This window comes from Amphibalanus amphitrite, unplaced genomic scaffold (assembly GCF_019059575.1).
Source record: "Amphibalanus amphitrite isolate SeventyFive unplaced genomic scaffold, NRLGWU_Aamphi_draft 000572F_arrow, whole genome shotgun sequence".
NCBI classification, from domain to species: Eukaryota; Metazoa; Arthropoda; class Thecostraca; order Balanomorpha; family Balanidae; genus Amphibalanus; species Amphibalanus amphitrite.
The window spans coordinates 194,237-213,474 of NW_024882066.1; the positions used below are offsets into that span (position 1 = coordinate 194,237).

The 19,238-nt window shown below is 48.3% G+C and overlaps 1 protein-coding gene and 1 long non-coding RNA gene across 4 annotated transcripts; both read left to right on the plus strand.

Moving 5' to 3' along the window:
- Positions 1-1,739: 1,739 nt before the first annotated feature.
- Positions 1,740-4,123, plus strand: LOC122394088. The gene is made up of 3 exons (XR_006258798.1): positions 1,740-1,933; positions 3,174-3,395; positions 3,657-4,123. It is a non-coding gene; the product is annotated as an uncharacterized LOC122394088 (long non-coding RNA).
- A 961-nt stretch (positions 4,124-5,084) lies between these two features.
- On the plus strand, positions 5,085-9,457 carry LOC122394089. 3 transcript variants are annotated; one of them, XM_043390671.1, is made up of 3 exons: positions 5,085-6,015; positions 6,960-7,170; positions 7,483-9,457. In XM_043390671.1, exons 2-3 carry the CDS (start codon positions 6,979-6,981, stop codon positions 7,813-7,815), a joined length of 525 nt encoding a protein of 174 aa, XP_043246606.1. In that variant the 5' UTR covers positions 5,085-6,015; positions 6,960-6,978; the 3' UTR covers positions 7,816-9,457. The 3 variants fall into 3 exon arrangements, with proteins under 3 accessions (XP_043246606.1, XP_043246604.1, XP_043246605.1); XM_043390669.1 differs by having other exon boundaries at positions 5,114-6,015; XM_043390670.1 differs by lacking the exon at positions 5,085-6,015 and having other exon boundaries at positions 6,053-7,170.
- The last annotated feature ends 9,781 nt before the right edge of the window (positions 9,458-19,238 follow it).

The following is a 19,238-nucleotide window of genomic DNA, read 5'->3' on the forward strand; positions in this document are numbered from 1 at the left end:
GACGTCTGCTCCACTTGTACCTACCCAAATTTCTAGGTAGGTACATTTGGTTGTAAAAATTGCTGGTTTTGCTTGGTGCTTGCTGGTGTGTATTTGTAGATTGGTTGATGTAGGAAGTCTGCTGGTGTGGAGATGCTGCTCTAGCTTGTTTGTCTTTTCATTTTCAACTGTTTGTTTCCACCCTTTGCTTAGCATTGCTGAGCAGGGCTCTGTTTCACTGCACGCTGCTACCCACATTCAGGTTCAAATGGAAATGCTGACAAAATTCTGTCCAAATGGAAATGCTGGCAAAATTGTTTAGATATTTCACTGACATTTCTAAATTCTTTTGAAAATGAGCACCAGTGCCCAGCTGTGGTGAGTAGTTAACTACGGCTTGCCGTGAAGCAGGGCCATGCTGTCTGATTAATTTTCTGCTAATAGAACCAACTTTATTGCTTTGCTTTTTCACAGGAGACAAGATGCAAAGCCCAATGAGCATTCAAGAGTGTGCTCTTGTCATTTTAGGAATGGCAAGAAAGAAGCTGGTCCAACCCTATTTGCTTGGAATGACTTCAAGAGAAGGTAATCTTGTTGTTGTAACTAGCCTCATACTTATCACTTGTAAACTAGAATAATTTAATAATGGTAATGCTAAGGTGAAGGTCAAATTGAATGCTAATAATTTAATCCAATCAGCTTAACATTAAATGAGCTTCAAATGATTAAATTCCTCTCATGTTCATGCACATATTGTCTTACGTTTGTCAGTTTCGAAATTGCATCAAGTTTAGATGATCCTTAGTCAGTCTGAAATGGAAATTCATGACTTCAATCATTTCATCATATCTCAGATGTATCACAATACTCATTATGTTGCTACTAAGTATTATGTAGTGGTGCCAACCAGGGCTGCGGAGTCGGAGTCGGAGTCGGAGTCGGAGTCGGTCGGAGTCGACAGTTGTGACCGGAGTCGGAGTCGGAGTCGATTTTAGAAACCTGAGCCGGAGTCGGAGTCGGAGTCACCGAAAATATGTCGACTCCGCAGCCCTGCAAGGTCTGCGGAGTCCGAGTCGGGAGTTAGAGTCGGTCGGAGTCGACAATTCTGCCCGGAGTCGGAGTCGGAGTCGGAGCTGGTTTTTGAAAGCCGGAGTCGGAGTCGGAGTCGCCGAAAATCCATCGACTCCGCAGCCCTGGTGCCAACTACCATTAATTCAATGCTTGTTTATCCCATTAGGCTTCCTGATTTTATCACAATTACTTAAAAGGATATTATGAACCTCCATTGCGGTCTCCAGACTCCAAGTGCCTTCCCGTTTGATAAGTCGTCCTAACGTGCTATGAACCCTTCTTAAAATCCTTTTCCTCTCAAGGTTCGATCCATCTGCGGATCGTGGAAACAACCGGTCTACGTCGACTTTGACACCGCCGTATCCTCGGAGCTCCTCCTTAAACTCATCACGTCCCTGGAGGAGATGGGATTTCCTGTCAGGGCGGTGGTTTCCGATATGGGATCGAAAAACGTCGGGCTCTGGCGGGAGCTCGGCGTTTCTTTCGACGGCCGGACTGGCATCATCAATCCTGCTCATCCTGACCGGTAAGATCCTGTGCCATTGAATCCTGTTCCTGTTGCCCATATAAGTTTGTTTAAGTGCTGCCAAGTCAACCGTCAACAAAGTCAAAGTCAATACCAGCTCAAAACCTAAACAATCCTTACAACCTTACAATATACTCTGAATTCGCTGCTCTTCACAGACGAGTGTGGTTCTTCGCGGACGTCCCGCACTGCATGAAGAACCTCCGCAACCATATTCTGGACGATGGCCTGCACCTTTCTCGGGGAGATGACCGAGGCGAGCCGGTGGTTGATGCCGATCTGCTGGAGGAGACGGTGAAGGTCGTCTCCACTCCCGAGTTCACCGTGGGCAGGAAACTCCCACCTCTGCACGTGCATGTAAGTGTTTTTTCATCACGTGATTTCTGAGGCCCAGCCAAGACTGACCCTTTTTGGTGGCTCGTACCGTCCTTTGAGGGTCCCAATCGATGTTGGTCCGGTATGTCTGACTTCAGGAGCCACATTTTATCGGTAGAGGCCCCATACAGTCGATCTCTGAGGTCCCCACACTGGCGTTTGAGGGCCTCTGTTAGTAATTTCACGCAGTCCCTGCAAGGTTTTGTGTTCAGAACCCATCATGACGTCTTATACGACGTCACCAGGGCTGTTGAGATCATGGAGAGTTTTGTCAATAACTCTTGATCATTTTGAGCTAGGGAGTCAAAGAAGCCATCAATGAACTCAGAAAGACGCGCCGAACCGAACAATTTGCGACATGACCACAAACAGCCACTTTTTTACCTGAGCGACTGTGACCTAGCTTTCAGTCCTCAGGGCAGCACCCTAAGGGTGACCTTTCCCAAGCACACTTTATATCTATCGACACACTTCATCATATCAAACATGATGGTACCAACGGCAACATCACAGCTCTGCGACAATTTTTGACGAAGTTAGCATAGATCAGAATCATAAACTGGAGCATTGGACTTGACCTCAAAGGTCATCAGTTACCTTAGACCTGAAAAGTGGATACCTACCAATCACTCTACCTTGTAACGGCGTACAGTTTGGCCTTTTTACCGTGAAATTCTAATTGAATTATCGCCGAAATGGTGAGGTGAGTTCCTTCAACCCCCTCGGCCGGGTTGAATGTAGAAAGACGGTAGTCCGGTGAGTGATAAACCATACATAACACGAATCATGTTATCTATGGATTAACATATATATGTTTCCCATATCTGAGGAATTCCGAAGGTCCCATCGTGTCCCCCACCCTTCAATTCTGCGTAGGATGCCGGGTATCGTGTCTACATACCTTGAAGGTGACGGTAACGGCTTGAAGGTTACTATAATACCAATAATGCTTTTGACTTCGCGGAGCAAATGCGAAGTCAAAAGCATTTCATATATTCGCAAAAAAGAAACGAACTAAAACGCTGAGGCTGTTTGAACTCCCCCCCCCCCCGCCAGCAGGGCGCGTGTTAACAACTATTTGCTTACGTTATGATGATTAAAAGTAGGTTTTTGAGCAATAAGGTTCCATGACCGGCGTCAGTTATATCAACGTTATTTGGCTGCACACTGACAACAATCCATACAGCCGACCCTGCTAAGCAAGGTTTCTTTTCTTTCGCAGGCCTCCAAAGCAGACAGGCAGCGCGCGTATACTTGGCAACGCAACTGCTCAGTGACGGTCAGTGACCTGCCGTGACGGTCGCACGCCGCTGTACCTGGCCGTACTGCAGCCCACCCGGAGCTGGCGGCCGCCCTGCCGTGACGGTCGCACGCCGCTGTACCTGGCCGTACTGCAGCCCACCCGGAGCTGGTGTCGCAGATGCCAAGCTGCGAGATGACGGGGGTGAGTCGATCTGGAGCTGATAATGTTACTTTTTATATGACGTGTATAACGCATGTGTAGTTGCAAATGTATTTCGCTTTGGGTATACTCATTTCCGGAATGTGAACGTCGGCGTGACGCTTTCGTATGGCTCTTGATGGCTCATCATAGTGAGTACATTTGTGATCAATTGTTAAGAGTACACGTTATTCATTTCTGCTCTTTTCTTCACCACTCACTAACATACATGTACGACCCCCCCCCCCCTCCCCCCTGTGGCAGGTTATCGGCCGTCGTCCAAACGGTGTGCGCGGGCCCTCATCTTGTCCGACGGCGCGCCCACTTCGCGACTGGCTCCGACCTCGCTTGGCGTTGGTACAAGAGCTGCCGGGAGTCGCCCTGCGTCCTCGGCGGGGAGCCGAGATTCCGGGCGGGCCGACTCCAACGTTTCCACACGATATCGCTTTGATAGCCAGGTTTCTTTCAATGGTTATTTCTGTAATCGGTCACGAGGCGAATCCTCGTTGAGCCTAATTTGTTCTCCAGTCTGCCAAGTCTGGTTTGCTTTGTTGATGCTGTACTACATGCTGTACACATGCTGTACCACATGCTGTACTATTAAAGGGTGTCAAATAAAAAAACGAGTTATGCTCAGGGCTGCGGAGTCGGAGTCTGAGTCGGTCGGAGTCGACAGTTGTGACCGGAGTCGGAGTCGGAGTCGGAGTCGATTTTAGAAACCCGAGCCGGAGTCGGAGTCGGAGTCACCGAAAATCTGTCGACTCCGCAGCCCTTCTAGGTCTGCGGAGTCGGAGTCGGGAGTTGGAGTCGGTCGGAGTCGACAATTCTGCCCGGAGTCGGAGTCGGAGTCGGAGCTGGTTTTTCAAAGCCGGAGTCGGAGTCGGAGTCGGAGTCGCCGAAAATCCATCGACTCCGCAGCCCTGGTTATGCTTAACATCTATATAAACTACGCCTGGAGTTTGCTCTGATATGAATTGCATTTTATCATTATGACCTAACCAAATAACTTGAGTGGTGTAGTTGGAAAGTACTTAGCATAATACGTGGCCGCTGGCTTCGTTCCCCACGCTCGACGGCTCGCCGTTTTCAATGTTCGTCTGCGCACTGTACATCTGCAGCCCAGTAATCAATAAATGGCACAGGTACTCGCTTACCACAAGTTGTCATCCTGACATATCTAAGTACACTTTCAACTGATATGGGACATTTTACATTACAGGTATGGTAAGATGCCCCACTTTGGTTGTAACTTGGTGGAGTCTGGTTTGCATAGATAATGCATTAAATATTGTTTTGAGCCTTACTAGTCAAGTATTTAGGTTAGTCAGTATTCAGTAACATGGCCCTCGGAAAATAGCGTGGGATTGAGTACCATTTTAAAAAAAAGCTTTGGCATTTGGAAGTAAAATTGCCTTGCACAATAAATTAACAAACTGCAAAGAAAACCCCTGCTTTCATTGACCAGAGAGGCATTTGTACCAAAACAGCAAACAGAGTGCATACATCCCTACATTCATTATCTTGTTGAGCAACATTACTAGGATTTTATTGCATCAGCAGTATCACAGATGATCTAGAAGATAGAGAAATTCAATCAAAGAGCAAGCAAGACAGGTGAAGAAGACTTCGCAACCGTAGTTACCACATTCGCCGCAAGGTGGCCGACCCGCGACCCGGTGCTGGGTCGCGGGCCGGGGCAGTCTGCGTTGGTGCTCCGCACGGTCCGGGTGCTTCCGACCGACCCGCCGGTATTCGAGGCGGTGTCTCTCCTCATGGAGACGGAAGTCAAGGAAGTCAAGGAAGTGGTCAGCAACCTCTCGGCAAGGTTTGCTAAGCTGGAAGAGGCAGTGGCAGCTATTAGCCAGCAGCTATCATACGACAGCGCCGGTCGTCGGCTAGTCGTAGAAGACGGCCATTCACAGGCTCAAGACGCAACTCCCGGTGAGTTCGAACTGGGGTCTTCAAGGGACCTGCAAGCGGATTTTAAATCAATCCGAGATAAAGTGGCCAAAATCAAGCTGCCTGCCGACCTAGTCGTAGGAGATTCGAGAACTGGGGTAGGACGGAACGACTGGCCGAAGTTCCAAACTATTCAGCGTTGTGCCAGATTTCAGGAGACAACTTTAAAGATACTGTCTCAGTGTTCAAGCGCCAATTCAGAGTCGGTCATCGCTGACGTCACGACAATTGCGCTTGCGCAGCTCAGATTTTTGCAAGAAGAGTATACCAACCTTCTCGTGGCGAATCAGTTTGACGACGGAACGACGAAGTTGTTCCAGACGCTCCAGAACAACCCAGCGTCGTTCTCGCCTGGAGCGCTGGAAAATCTCCAGCGGGCTGTCTCTATCTCCGGAGCGCGCCGCCAGGTCAGTGCCGCTGACAGATTCCGCGGCCGAGGTGGCTCGTGGCCGAGAGCTCCAATGTGGGGCCGTGGGAGCTGGCGCCAGGAGTTCCCGAGCCCGGCCGGCCGGTACAGTCCGGCTGGAGGCGGCGCCGGCTCGGCCGACTGGCGGCTCGGCCGCGGGCGTTTCGGAGCGGTCTCAGCTGGGCCGCGCGACCTGGCCGCTCGTCCGCCGGCCGGTGACGGCCCGGGGGCATTCGCTGAATAGAGGGACCCGTGACTGTGAGTATGCCACTGGCAAGGGACGCATGGGAGGACATTGGTGCGTCTGAAACGGTTCTTGATTGGATTGAACATGGTGTTCCTATACAATTGCGTGAAGTGCCAATTCGCCGTATTTTTAACAATCCGCTTTTCACTCGGGAGGAGACAAAATTCGTGCGTGAGGAACTGTCGTGTCTTGAGGAAAGGGGTGTTATTCAGAAAGTGGATGTCATCCCGCATTGTGTATCTCCGTTAAAAGTTGTACCTAAGAGTAATTCAAGGTTTCGTCTTATTTGTGACCTGCGTTATGTGAATGCCCACTGTGACGTGCCCCGGTTTTCGTCTGAAGGAGTATCTGTGTTACCCGAAATTGTGAGAGACGCTGATCTTGCTGTTACTGTTGACTTAAAAGATGGGTTTTATCACTTTCCGATTCACGCGGATTTTCGTACTTACCTCGGTTTCCAATACGAGGGAAGTTGGTATGTATGGTGTTTCTTACCGTTTGGCTGGGTTGGAAGTCCGTACTTCTTTCACAAATGTATCCGTGCTGTGATAGAATATCTGCGTGGTGTAAAACGGCTTTCGGTCATGGCTTATGTAGATGATTTTTTGCTCACATCAACGCACAGTAGCATAGAAAATGATGTAGAAGTGTTCATGCAAACATTACAATCACTGGGGCTGTGTGTGAACCGACAAAAGTCATGTTTGATTCCTTCGGCTTCAGTGACCTATTTGGGGTTCGTTGTCCATTGTGCGTCATCTGGCAATCCGCCAAGCATCACAGTACCTAAACATAAGGTCGCCAAGTTGAAGCAGGACATTTCTAGAATGTTGAAACGTCCCACTGTGTCGGCACGTCTGCTTGCCCGTATTGCTGGCAGATGCATCAGTATGATGGCGGCGGTTTTTCCCGCAAAACTCAAGCTTCGTAATGTTTACCGGCTTCTGAATTCTAGGCGTTCGTGGGACGAGGCCATGGCCTGGTCGCCCGAGGCCAGGGAGGATTTGGCGTGGTGGATTACGTCACTGGACGGGTGGAACGGGCGGCAGCTGGTGCCGCCGGCTACCTGCGACTTGCAGCTCTCCACCGACGCGTCGGAGACGGGCTGGGGCGCCACCCTTTCGGCGCCGGTCGAACAGGCCGCTTCAGGCTGCTGGGGTCCGGAGGTGAGCTCGGAGTCGTCCAATTTTCGGGAATTATTGGCAGTCTATCTAGCGCTGCTGTCGTTTCGCGATTCGCTTTTTGGGAAATCACTCGAGATCCTGTCGGACAATGTAACAGTGGTAGCGCTTATTAACAAACTGGGTTCATCCGATAGTCGGCTGGACGCAATTGCGCAGAACATTTGGTCGTTTGCCTTCAAGTATCAGCTGATGTTAGTCGCTCACCACATTGCAGGTTGTTTAAATGTGTGTCCCGATGCCCTATCCCGCGTTCCATTGCGACACGAGTGGACACTGCATTCTGCCGTGTTCCAGCAGTTGGAGAGCATATTCGGCCCGCACACTGTGGACCGGTTCGCGTCGCTGTCAACGGCGCAGCTGCCAGTCTACAACAGCAGATTCAGGGACCCCGCTACGTCAGGGGTCGATGCGCTGGGACAGAGAGACTGGCACGAGCACAACAACTTCGTGAACCCGCCGTTTCGGATGGTTCCCAGAGTGTTGGATGTAGTGGAGGCGCAGCGGGCCACGGCCACGCTGATCGCGCCTCTGTGGCCGGGACAGCCGTGGCTGGATCGGCTGCGGCGTCTCAGCATCTGCCCGCCGCTCCGGCTACCGCCAGTGACTCGGTGCCAAGGCCATATATAGGAGGTAGCGACACTGAGCGATTTGTTTACAGCCAGTTTCGGACTCCGTGACGCAAATGTGTCGTCACGGGACAAAACAATATGGCCACCTCTAATGAGAACCAAGTGCAAGAAGTTCCCGGATGTAGCCAGCACTGACGTCACCGGGTCCGAAACCAATGACATCAGTACTGGACCTATGGCGAAGCAAAGTAGTGACACCCCCCTGCTCGGTGCTGTCTGCCTCTGCTGCCGTACCAGCAGATAGAACCACACCGCAACACGCGGTGGACGCTGTTCGCCTGGCGGATCTGTGGAGAGCCAGGTTAGAGGCTAAGGGCTGGTCGCCGGCGGCACGAGGTCAGTTCACGCTTTGCCTCGCAAAATCGACGCTGGATAATTACAATCGGTACATCAACCTTTTCAGAGACTTTTGTGCGGAACGAGGTGTCGATTTTCCCCAGTCAGATTCAGCAATAGTGGCTGACTTCCTGGTGACTCAGTGTGGTAGGTCTGATCGACCGCATTCAACCCTCCGTTGTATTTCTGCTGCTCTGGCTGCTATGTACGAGGCATGTGAGGCAATGAGTCCCATCCAGGATTCATTGATAGCGCGACTGTCCCAAGCTATTGTGAAAAGTGGTACACGCAGGCCCATTGCACGGTCCTCTGTCATGGATATCTCTGCCTTTGTCCGTTTGTTTGAGTCATGGCCCGGGAACGATTCACTGTCGGTGAAATTACTGCGCCTGAAAACTATTACCTTGCTGGCAATCGCATTGATGTTACGGCCATCAGATATCGCTCCGCTGGCGATGGGCTTCCATGCGGGCTCAGGCGTGATGGAAAGATTTGTGCTGACGATGGATCAGATTCAGTTCAGGTCAGATGGTAGGCTAGATGTGACTTTTCTCGGCATCAAAAATGACGCTCAGAGGACAGGATTTCGGGTAACGCTGCCTCCTAACCCTGTGGAGTCGGTAGATCCGGTGGCGGCTCTGCGTGTTTATTTAGCTCGGACCGAGTCGTGTCGCTGTCCGGCATCGAAGCCTGTTTTCCTCACTTTAGTTCGGCCGTTTCAGGCAGTGTCAGCGAGTACAGTGGCTTCTATCCTGCAAGATGCTATACACTTAGCGGAGAAATTCGGGTTGGCGAAAGGCCACACTCCGAAAGATTTTCGGCCCACTGGTGCTACTCGGGCAGTTGAGCTAGGATTCGATGCAGATGACGTGCAGCGACTTGGAAGGTGGAAAACGCGATCCGTTTTCCTCGACCATTATGTACACAACAGCATAGCTCCGTCTTTCACGCAGCGAATGTTCGAGTGAGCCGTATGTACAGGGCACCGGCGGTTATGGGTCTCTCTATGTGATTGCATTTGTATATGTATGATATGGGATATATACATGTAATACATGCCTGTAGCGTCGAATGTGTGTAACGTTGGTTTTAAGAAACCGTAGTTACCACATTCGCCGCAAGGTGGCCGACCCGCGACCCGGTGCTGGGTCGCGGGCCGGGGCAGTCTGCGTTGGTGCTCGTTAAGTTTCTGTGTGGCTTAAGCAGAAGCTCCTGTTTCCGTTGATGTAGGCTATAGTCGGTGTTGGGAGCGAGGTTCGTGCGGAGTTACCTGTATCGCGGATGATTGCATTTGTATATGTATGATATGGGATATATACATGTAATACATGCCTGTAGCGTCGAATGTGTGTAACGTTGGTTTTAAGAAACTCGTATCCTACGAGGTACTATTGGTCTCAAGATAAGGGCCCAGGCGACCTTAAGTATGGATGTGGTGAATACCCTCGCCCTTGCCACAACTCGAGTGGGGGTGGCGCTGGGCCGCTGAGTGGAAGGAGGGGTACACTCAGCCCGAGCTGTGGCGAGGGCAAGGGTATTCACCACATCAAAACTGCAGGTCGACTGGGCCCTTATCTTGAGACCAATAGTACAAGGTATAAGGTACGTACTTACTTACTCCCAATCAGCAGCAATGCATCACAATAAAGCCACGTCTACAATGTGAGCCATTTTTTACATATGAAATAGTATGGCAGTGGCGCGGGAACTTCTTCCAGACTAGGGGGGCTGAACCATCATAGAGATCAACCTAGGGTACCCCCAAATCTAGTTTTCTCATCGGTTTTAGGCCACTTATCAGACCTTGGCCTTTTCAACGAAAAAAAAGAAAAAATATTTGAAAAAAAATGTGGTATTCCGTCTCAGCTGAGTGAAGAAACTACCGTTTTGGCAACCTGGAATAAAGGTTTTAAGCTGCCAAATGAGTTGCCGAGTCAGTAAAATAGGTAGATTTTTCACTCTCATGCTTTCTTCCTTTGTGACTCACAACCCCTAATTTGGGGAGGCCAAGCTGCCCCAACGGTTCCTGGCCTCATGCAAAGTTGTGAGGCACCGCCCCCACGGCCCCAGAGTTGTGAGGGCAAGCTTCCCTCAGTGCCCTCTCTCCCGGTTCCCGCGCCTATGTATGAATCTATGAAATTGTGTTGGTAGATTTCCGATTTCGATTCTTCCAGCTGGGGGGGGGCTCAAATACATTACCAGCCCCCCCAGCCGAAAAGTTGGAGGGGCTCAGCCCCCCCTAGCCCCCCCCCGGTTCCCGCGCCACTGTAGTATGGACACCTGAGAAACTCGAAGCCAGGGCATTTAGTGAATTTTATAATGCTTGTATCATCTAATAGATCGGTAGGGGAGAGCGGGGCCAGTTGAACCACTTTTTATATATTGACATGTACAGCGAGATCTAGATGTCATATCAGAAAATGCACAATGCCATGAAAAAATATGCTCTTTTGGCTTTATTTTAAGATACGTAAAATTATGTTTCAAACATATTTTGCTGCCAAACGCATGCTTATAAAACAGCTCTATGTACGCCCGTTTCAAATGACCCCGATGCGAGGGTCAATTGAACCAGCCCATGGGGTCAATTTCACCTATCCTTAACAATGGGATGTTTTCCTCTTTAAGGCCACTTTCTTAAGGAGATATTTTGTCCGGTTTACTTATCCAAATGCTACATTCAATAGGTCGTTGGAAAGCTAAAAGTGCAAAGTTCCTCATACCTAATAGGTAACGTAAAGTACATAGGCTATGGTAAAATGGGCGGATGAGAAAAATGAGAAATATCTCAGGCTATAGTGTGCTTTCAAGCAAAAGGCTGGAGAAAAAGGGGTCAAAAATTGAGCTCTATTAAACTACTATTTCAGTTTAAAAGCTCATTTCAAAGGTGGACTATTTCCTTTAATGTTTACAGCCCCTGAACAATAACCATTGCAAAGGTCACCGGGGTCCATTGAAACGGCCTGTGGCCCTGTTTCAACTGACCCTCAGAGAAGCGTTTCAATTGACCCCATCCGCTCCCGCCATCTCGCACGCGCTGTAAAGCACATGTCAAACGAGCTGGAGGGACGGCATCATGCTGAATGAAGGGCCAAATAAGGTGTTATTCCGGAGTCAGGAGTTCTTCTTTCAGCAAACAAAGGTATACGAGATATCACAAAATATTCATCAAAACGATTTCTCCCAAACGCCCCTCAAAAACACAAAAACAAGTGTCAAATCAAAATTACCTTCCGTTTGCCGCCCAAACGCCGTTGACAAAGGAAGTGGTCGAGCGCGGATCCGCAGTGGTGTCGGCAACGTCAAATGTTGCATACTGTTGAAAATAAAGCCATGTTTCATCTGACCCCGTGTTTCAACTGGCCCCGCTCTCCCCTAAGCATCAAAGTCATTTTGAACTGCTTCAGCTTTTGGAGAACAATAAACTAGTCTTGTTTACTGATGCTACTCAGATCCAAAAGACAACTGAGCAGTGAATCAGTGTCATTTTTATGACAGATATTTGTTGAAGAAATGGCAAAAAACGTGGTTGGCTACTAAATCATCCCAATGATAATTTGAATTGCGCTATTCAAACTTGCGCCAGCATTTTTGTTAATAAAAGCAAGGACACAATTGTGTTATAAATAAGGGCGTCAGCATCAGTATCAGTATCAGTACAGTATCAGTGTACAATAAAATACAAAATACAATACATCAGCATGGGGCGTCTTACCTATTGTAGGCTTTTTACACGGTTTTCCCCCAAAATATTAGTTAATTTTACTTGTTCTGGAGCCACATCAACATACTCTAATGCCACATAAATATTGCCTAAATGCAATGCCATCTATCCTAAATGTCTACGGCGCCCACGGCGCCGACACCAAGGTTATTCCTTTTCGTCCGAGCGCTACACGGGGTTGGGAAAAGTTTCGCATGGGGTGCCAATTGAAAGAAAATGTCACGTGACTGGCGTCCCAACCTTGTCTGTAAGAATCTTGGAATGGCTAAAAGTTGAGTTTGAAAGTTTGACGTCATCATTTTTGAAGTTTTTTCGATATAACTTGGCCACAAAGAGGCATCGATCTAAAATTTGGTATGTGAATAGAAGACGGTAAGTTCTATTATATATATTCCTGTTTTTTTTTTTCGAAATCCGAAAGAATTTTGTGATTTTTTGGCTATTATATCCAAAAATTACTTTTTCATTTTGGGGGTCAAAATTCAATTTTTTTTTATAAAATCCGAGATATCAGTTTTACAGCCCTGTCAATTCTACACCTTTTATGTCTTGAACATTTTTCTGTGTCTTTAAAGCTAAAGGCTTGACGGTTTTTCTCGCGAAACCATTTTTTGGGTCGAAAATGGCAGAACACGACGTCATTCTGACGTCATTTGCGGCCAATCTATCATAGCCTCTGGATACATTTTTGGTCACAAGTGCTTACCTCAGCTGTTGTGTTTATCCAGATGCACAGAAAGAACGTCCAGTCTGTTGAAGCCGTGCGCATCTCATCTAGTACTCTGTAAATGCAACTGTTTGAACCGCGCATGTGAACCGAAGGAAGTCATCTGGTGTATGATGATTGGCAGTGATTTGGGAGTCAAACTTTGGGATGGGAAAATAATATAAATGCTTGTGCTTCAAAAGTGTTATTGAGAAGCGTCCCTAAAGTTGTGTCAGTCCCTATCCATGCCAGATGGCAAAGCCCAAAAGCTCCAAACCAAGGCTATATAAACCGCAAAAACACTCAGGAGTCAGGACTATCACAAAAACATATTTCAAAATTCAAAACACCAGTTCTTTAGGTAACCCCATTCGAAATACAGACTGCTGATGCCAACACCATTGGCAATTAGACTCGACATCAGCTATTATTGTTACGCCTCACATCAGGTGTTCAACGTAACAAGGTTTGTGCCACTTTTACAAGTTGTGCTACAAATTGTAGCACAAATTGTAGGCTACAATCAAATGTGATTGTAGCCTACAATCACATTTGATAAACTTAACCCGCGCCGGGCCGGGGGGGGGTTGCGGTTTTTCGCAGATATCAACCCAGTAGGCATTTTATTTTTACGGCCTCCCGCAGCTGTTGAAGCGGCCGTTCATTCAAAAATATTAATCCTGGACTTTTTCCGCTGACCACAAACAGCTCACGAGCCAAATGCTGACTGCAGTCCCGGTTCGCCGGGCGAGCCGACTCCGCCGCGACGCCCGTCGACCGTCGGCGGCCGCTGAGAGGCCGCTGAGAGGCCGCCGCCGCCGCCGCCGCCGCCCGGCAGTGCGCCGTCAGCAGCGACGGCAGACGGGCGTGGGATGATTCCCGACTGACGCCCTCCCAGCGGCAGCGACACGTGGAGACGACACCGGCGCGGCGAGCGCTGAGCGGCATACACACGAACCATCCCGCGATCAACGTGAGGACGGCACACGAGGCTTCGTGAGCCTACCCGGTAAGACGTCAGCCGTGAATTGCATTTCAGATGCAAACTCTCGTCAGGCCAGGATCTTTTTCATAACGCGGACGGCCAGGGGGGGACATTAGCGTCGCCACGGGGGGGCAAGCGGGGCAGCTTGCCCCCCCCCCCAACCTCGGACCGGGCACCCCCTGAGATCGATACAGATCCGATGAGATTTTGGAATCGGGAAAAAAATGGGGGTACCTTTCTGATAATGCCTGTGAGGTCAGACTCGTTCAAGCCAGAGTCGGGCTCGCAGTCGCCAACATCGTCAAGACGCCGACTCCAGACTCGGAAATGTCAATACTGTGATTCATTTCATGTTCCTAGTTGGTTCTTTATTACATTTTATAGCTGATTTTCATAAGTTTTGAAGTGCTGATACAAAATTTGCGTTCAAAGCGTGACACTAAATCTTCGGGCCTTTTTCAACTCTCGTCAAATGTCTGCGACAGACTCAAGTACCGTTCAAGTGCCACAGGGCTCATGACTGCTTACATTTCACACAGGCTCCGAAGGAGCTCCACTGAGCTCTAAGAAGCCTTCAGAGGGCCAAAACCGGCCTCTGAGAGTCCCACTGGTGTTCATATTCTCTGAGAGCCCATACAGGGATCTTTGAGGACCTTACACATGCGTAGACCTCTGAAGGGCCACACGGATCTTTGAGGATAGGTATTTTAAAAAAATTCTAAGAACCTTAGGCCTCTGATAGCTCAGCCGAGCTTTTGAGGCGAGAGATTTTGCTGAGCCCAAGCCGGCAGTTTAGGGTTCACGACTCAGGTGTGCCTCTGAGGGTCCCAGCACATGTTTCTTATGTCCCTATGTTGGGTCCTTAGGGATTCGACACAGACCTCCAGGGTTCACACTGCTATTTGAGGGCTCCCTGCTCACCCTGGGCCTGGTCTCTTAGCGCCCGCCGCCCAAACTGGCTTCTGAGGGTCCCACATTGGGCTCGGAAAGCCCTAAAGCACCACATACACGTAACTATTTGGGGTGACCCACGGCGATCTCCGGGATCCTAAGCAGGGCTTCTGAGAGTCCAAACTGACCGTGAGTGGCCTGAAATGGCTTGGAAGTACCAAGCCTATCTTTAAGGGATCCCTTGCCGCTATGCCGTGCGTAACTTTTGGTTCCGTTAAACATTTTTCGTTCGCGTTTGCAGCGCTTCCCTTCATACGAAAAACGAGAAACTGTTTGTTCACACTCGAGTGAACAAAACACTTCCCCTCACGTGAGCCGGGAGCAAAGATGAAATTACATACTTCCGATTCACACTTCCGACATTCACTCTCCGCCGAATGCCCAACTTAGCTACATTCGGCGGCTGGGATAAGCTCTATGCATTTCATGTAAAACCTCTGCATGCATGCGTGAATGGAGTTTTAGCAGGGTGATCCGATCAACTGGACCGTTTTTTCACCATTTCAGAATTCAGAATGTATTTCAAGCTCATCCAGGTAAACATACACCGGCTTTTCATGTGCTTACGTCAGTTGTGGGATAAAAGGCATACACACACGACACTAATACGACATAAAACAATGCAAAAGGCAACTAACCCAATGAAAGAATGCTAAAAGGTACCACACACGAACACGCTCACACCTGCATCTGCCGCGCCTGACCCATGTGTATCCGCAAAGCGTTTTTGAAAGCCGCGGTGCGTCCGTCCCGTACGGAGGGTGGTAGGGCATTATATGCTCGGGCCCCCCGGTAGATGAACATTCTCCTCCCTGACTCTGTTCTGATGCGTGGTAAAACAAGATGGTCGTCCTGCCTGGTCGATCTCTGCCTCACACTCATCGCCGTTCGAAAGTGACTCGCCAAGTCAGCCGGTTGTTCGTAGGTGAGGATGGCTTTCAGCAGACACAGTGTACGATACATCACGAGATCTGGGTGATGATAATGAGTGACGAGCGTCTGCACAGGGACCCTCTGCAGTGCGTCGGCAATTGCAGCTACTGTAATTCTACCGGTCGCTTTTGTCCCGAAATTTCAAACTTTCGAATTTTTCTGTAAAAAATTACATGTCATAACTAGAAGGAAAACTTTGTCACCATCGAATTCCTCGCACCATTGCGCGTCGAATGATATGTAAAACGAGTGAGTAGCGACTGGGGAAAGGCAATATTAAACAAAAAAGTTGATTTTGCGCCCCCCCCCAACCGAAAATCTCTGGCGACGCCTATGCCCCCCTCCCCTCCATGGGTCAGCAGCGCCGCGCCGGTGCCGGGGGCCAGCGCCATCGGGGCGGCAGTCGGCCACGCGCACTCAGTAGTTAGCGCTTAGCACCGGCGGCTAGCGCACGCCCGGTGTGTTATCGGCCGTGAGCCGCTCCATAACGGCTGCAGTAACTGGTCGATATAGGTAGTAAGCAGATGCAGAGATGCAGGTGGATTGATGACCGGCAAGCTTTTGTGTCAAGCTCTACTAACCACTGTACTCTGTTGAAATGTTATGCTTTTTTGTTAGTTATTTTTCTTTGAGTATGAATTTTAATGTGAATTTATTTAAACTGTTCATCCAAAACATTCATCCATCATCTATGATTTATTTTTAAAATAGCTTTAAAATCCGATGATTTCTTGTCACAGGTTAAGTGGGTACCTACTGTTTGACCTGAAGTCATCTGATAATTTCTAACACATAATATCTTAAATGCGAACTGACAATATTTCACACCTCAAGCTCTCTTTTGACTCGATTGATAAGGGTGAAAAACGCGTGAAAAGACGTGTGTATCATATTTTAATAATCATGTACATATTCATTTTTATTCTCTAAACATAGGTACATTTAGGTGCATCAAGGGAGGTCAAACACGCCCAAAGACGCTCAGGAAAACGAATGACTAACAGCAATGGAAATATCATTTACTCGCCGGTCCGTCCTTTGAATGCGGAAAAAGAACGCACTATGACTGGGCGAATTTCGAGACTGGCCAAAAGCAATCACAGCCCGCTCCCAATATCCCGCTTGCTGTCCCTCCACCGGTATACACAATGACATGTGTATCTCACATGCATTCAGGGGCGGATCCAGAAAATCTCCAAGGGAGGGGCCATTAGAAACCAGGAGACCCCCCCCCATAATCCCACCTGTTGGAGGCCCCATCTTCCCACTTGTTGGGCCCCCCCCAAAAAAAAAACTGCGTCTATTGAGCTTATCTAGCTGTTTAGGCAACATCTCAACATCTGTGCAGGCTTGGAGGCCCTCTGTGCAGGTTAGGAGGCCCTGTAAAAGTGGTCATCTCTGTGAGTATAAGAGATCTCCAAGTTATGAAAAGCTTTACCAATCTTCTAACAAAGAAGTCTTCTCAGCTAGTCTTCTAAGAAATAACTAAGTGGGTAGGTTAAAAAAAAAACTCATCGGATTTCGGCCACTTTATTTTCAGGAGGCCCCCTTTTCAGCTTTTTAACTTTTTAACTTTTTATTTCATTTTTGAAAAAAAATCGGCCAAGGGGGGGGGGCCATGGCCCCCATGGCCCCCCCTTGTATCCGCGCCTGCATGCATTACATACTATTTCGCTTGCAATGTGGTAGGGGAGAGTGGGGCAAAGCGGCCACCCTAACGCTTCTCACGATGCCAACGCTTGATTTTTTAACTTGGAAGGATTCTTTCTATACCAATGTGATCCCTATTAAGTTGCCTTTTATTTCAACTGCGTTTTATTTCCAAAGGCGTTCACATATGAAAGATATTGACAAAACTTTAAACCTATGCATATTGGCCACTTTGCCCCATACCCTCGGGCAAAGCGGCCACCGGCGTCTTCTCAAGTCCCGATATGAGAGACAAAATAGTTGCCTCGTGTACGACTAGGGTATTTGATGGTGACAAGGTTAAGCGAGGATGGATGTCTACTTTCTCATCTTCCACGTGTAGGTAAACAAAGAATGGATTTTCATGAAAATAAACATTTAATTGCATTATTTGGTAACTCATGCAACTGAAAAGTGGCCAAGATGAATGCATGACGACACATTTGAATATAAATAATGTTTTTTATCCAGATGGAAGCAACTTATGGTCAATTGGGGGGGTGGCCACTTTGCCCCGGCCACTTTGCCCCGCGCATACCGCCCGAGACAAAAATATTCCAGCTTAGCTATTAGTTGGGTAAAAGACATTAAAATTGGTAGAATACATGTACGATAACCATGCAATGCATGGACAAGAACGCTTATAAAAATTCCGAACGGTTATGGAATAACATAACATTTAAAAATTGTAAACATAGTTGGCAACCTGGCAAGAAATGCTTTTCCGTGTTTAACAGAACAATTGTGATGGGCCTGAAACCCCGGTCTGGCTCATTCGAACGACCGTGAAGAGAAGTATAATTGGAAACCATAAATTGGAACTGAAGCCAGCTATGAAGGCCTAAAACGATGGGTGGCCACTTTGCCCCGGGTGGCCGCTTTGCCCCACTCTCCCCTATGTGCCCTTTCCGATCGAAGCATGTGCCCTATGCCACCTTTGGGACGCAGTAAAAAATCCTTAAAATATGCCCTGCCGTCTAATGGCGTTTATGGCATGTCTCTACGTCTGTTCTGTGCTTTAATATGATTTTTTAACCCGGCAGTTGCTGGGGTATTTCGCCACCCACTGTTTGCTGGGGGGGGGGGGGGTTAAACGCCCCCAGCCGATAACTCGAGAACCAATAGGCGCAGCGAAACGCACGAGGCGGCAAACGAGAGAACGCGACGAGACGCTTCAGATGAGTACTTGAAAGTTGAATTTTGAGGTCACAGGTCGGGTCAAGGTCAGGTCAAACACCTGAAATCGGGCTTTCAGTAGCATGGACTTCAGGACTTCGCAATGGGCGCCTCTCGTCATAAACTCTGTCAAAACGGTGCACAATCCATCATATAAGGCCTACAAGAGTGTCAGCTCCATGTAGGGGTCAGTCAAGCATAGGTCAGGGTCAAGGTCAGGTCAACCGGGTAGGCACATATCCCCGAAAATCAAAACTGATATTCGCAACCTGTGACACATGTTTTATAGGAAATTTTGGGCGTAGAACACGATGGTGACATTCATTTTATCATATGTGTACGTGTCTGGCTCAAAAAGTTCAATTTAAGAAATGCATGTATCATGGTCGTGAAGTAGTCACGATAAATTGCCAAGATTCAGTTCAAGATTATGGAAAATGCGGAACGATAATCAATAATCGAAGACAGCCATTTGATTGATCATGGTATTGGCAGTCTAATGGCGTTTACGGCATGTCTTTATGTCTATTCTGTGATTTTATATGATTTTTTGAACATATGCCGTTTTTGGTCGAAAACTCAGAAATCATGACGTCACTAAAACCTCGATATCTCAAAAATTTTCCGACCGATTTTTTGAAAACTTTGTCACAATAATCTTCAATAAATTCCCTACAGGTACCTAAAATTTGGCGCGCCAGCGGCGCGCCGTTTTTATGCTATGGCCCGGCGAAAAAGTGGGGGCGTTTAACGCCCCCCCCCCCCAGCAACTCGCGGGTTAAACATATGCCGTTTTTTTTTTGTCGAAAACTCGGAAATCATGAAGCCACTAAAGCCTCGATATCTCAAAATGTTTCCCAACGATTTTTTTTAATTATGCCACAGCAAACTTCAATCAATTCCCTACAGGTGCCCAAAATT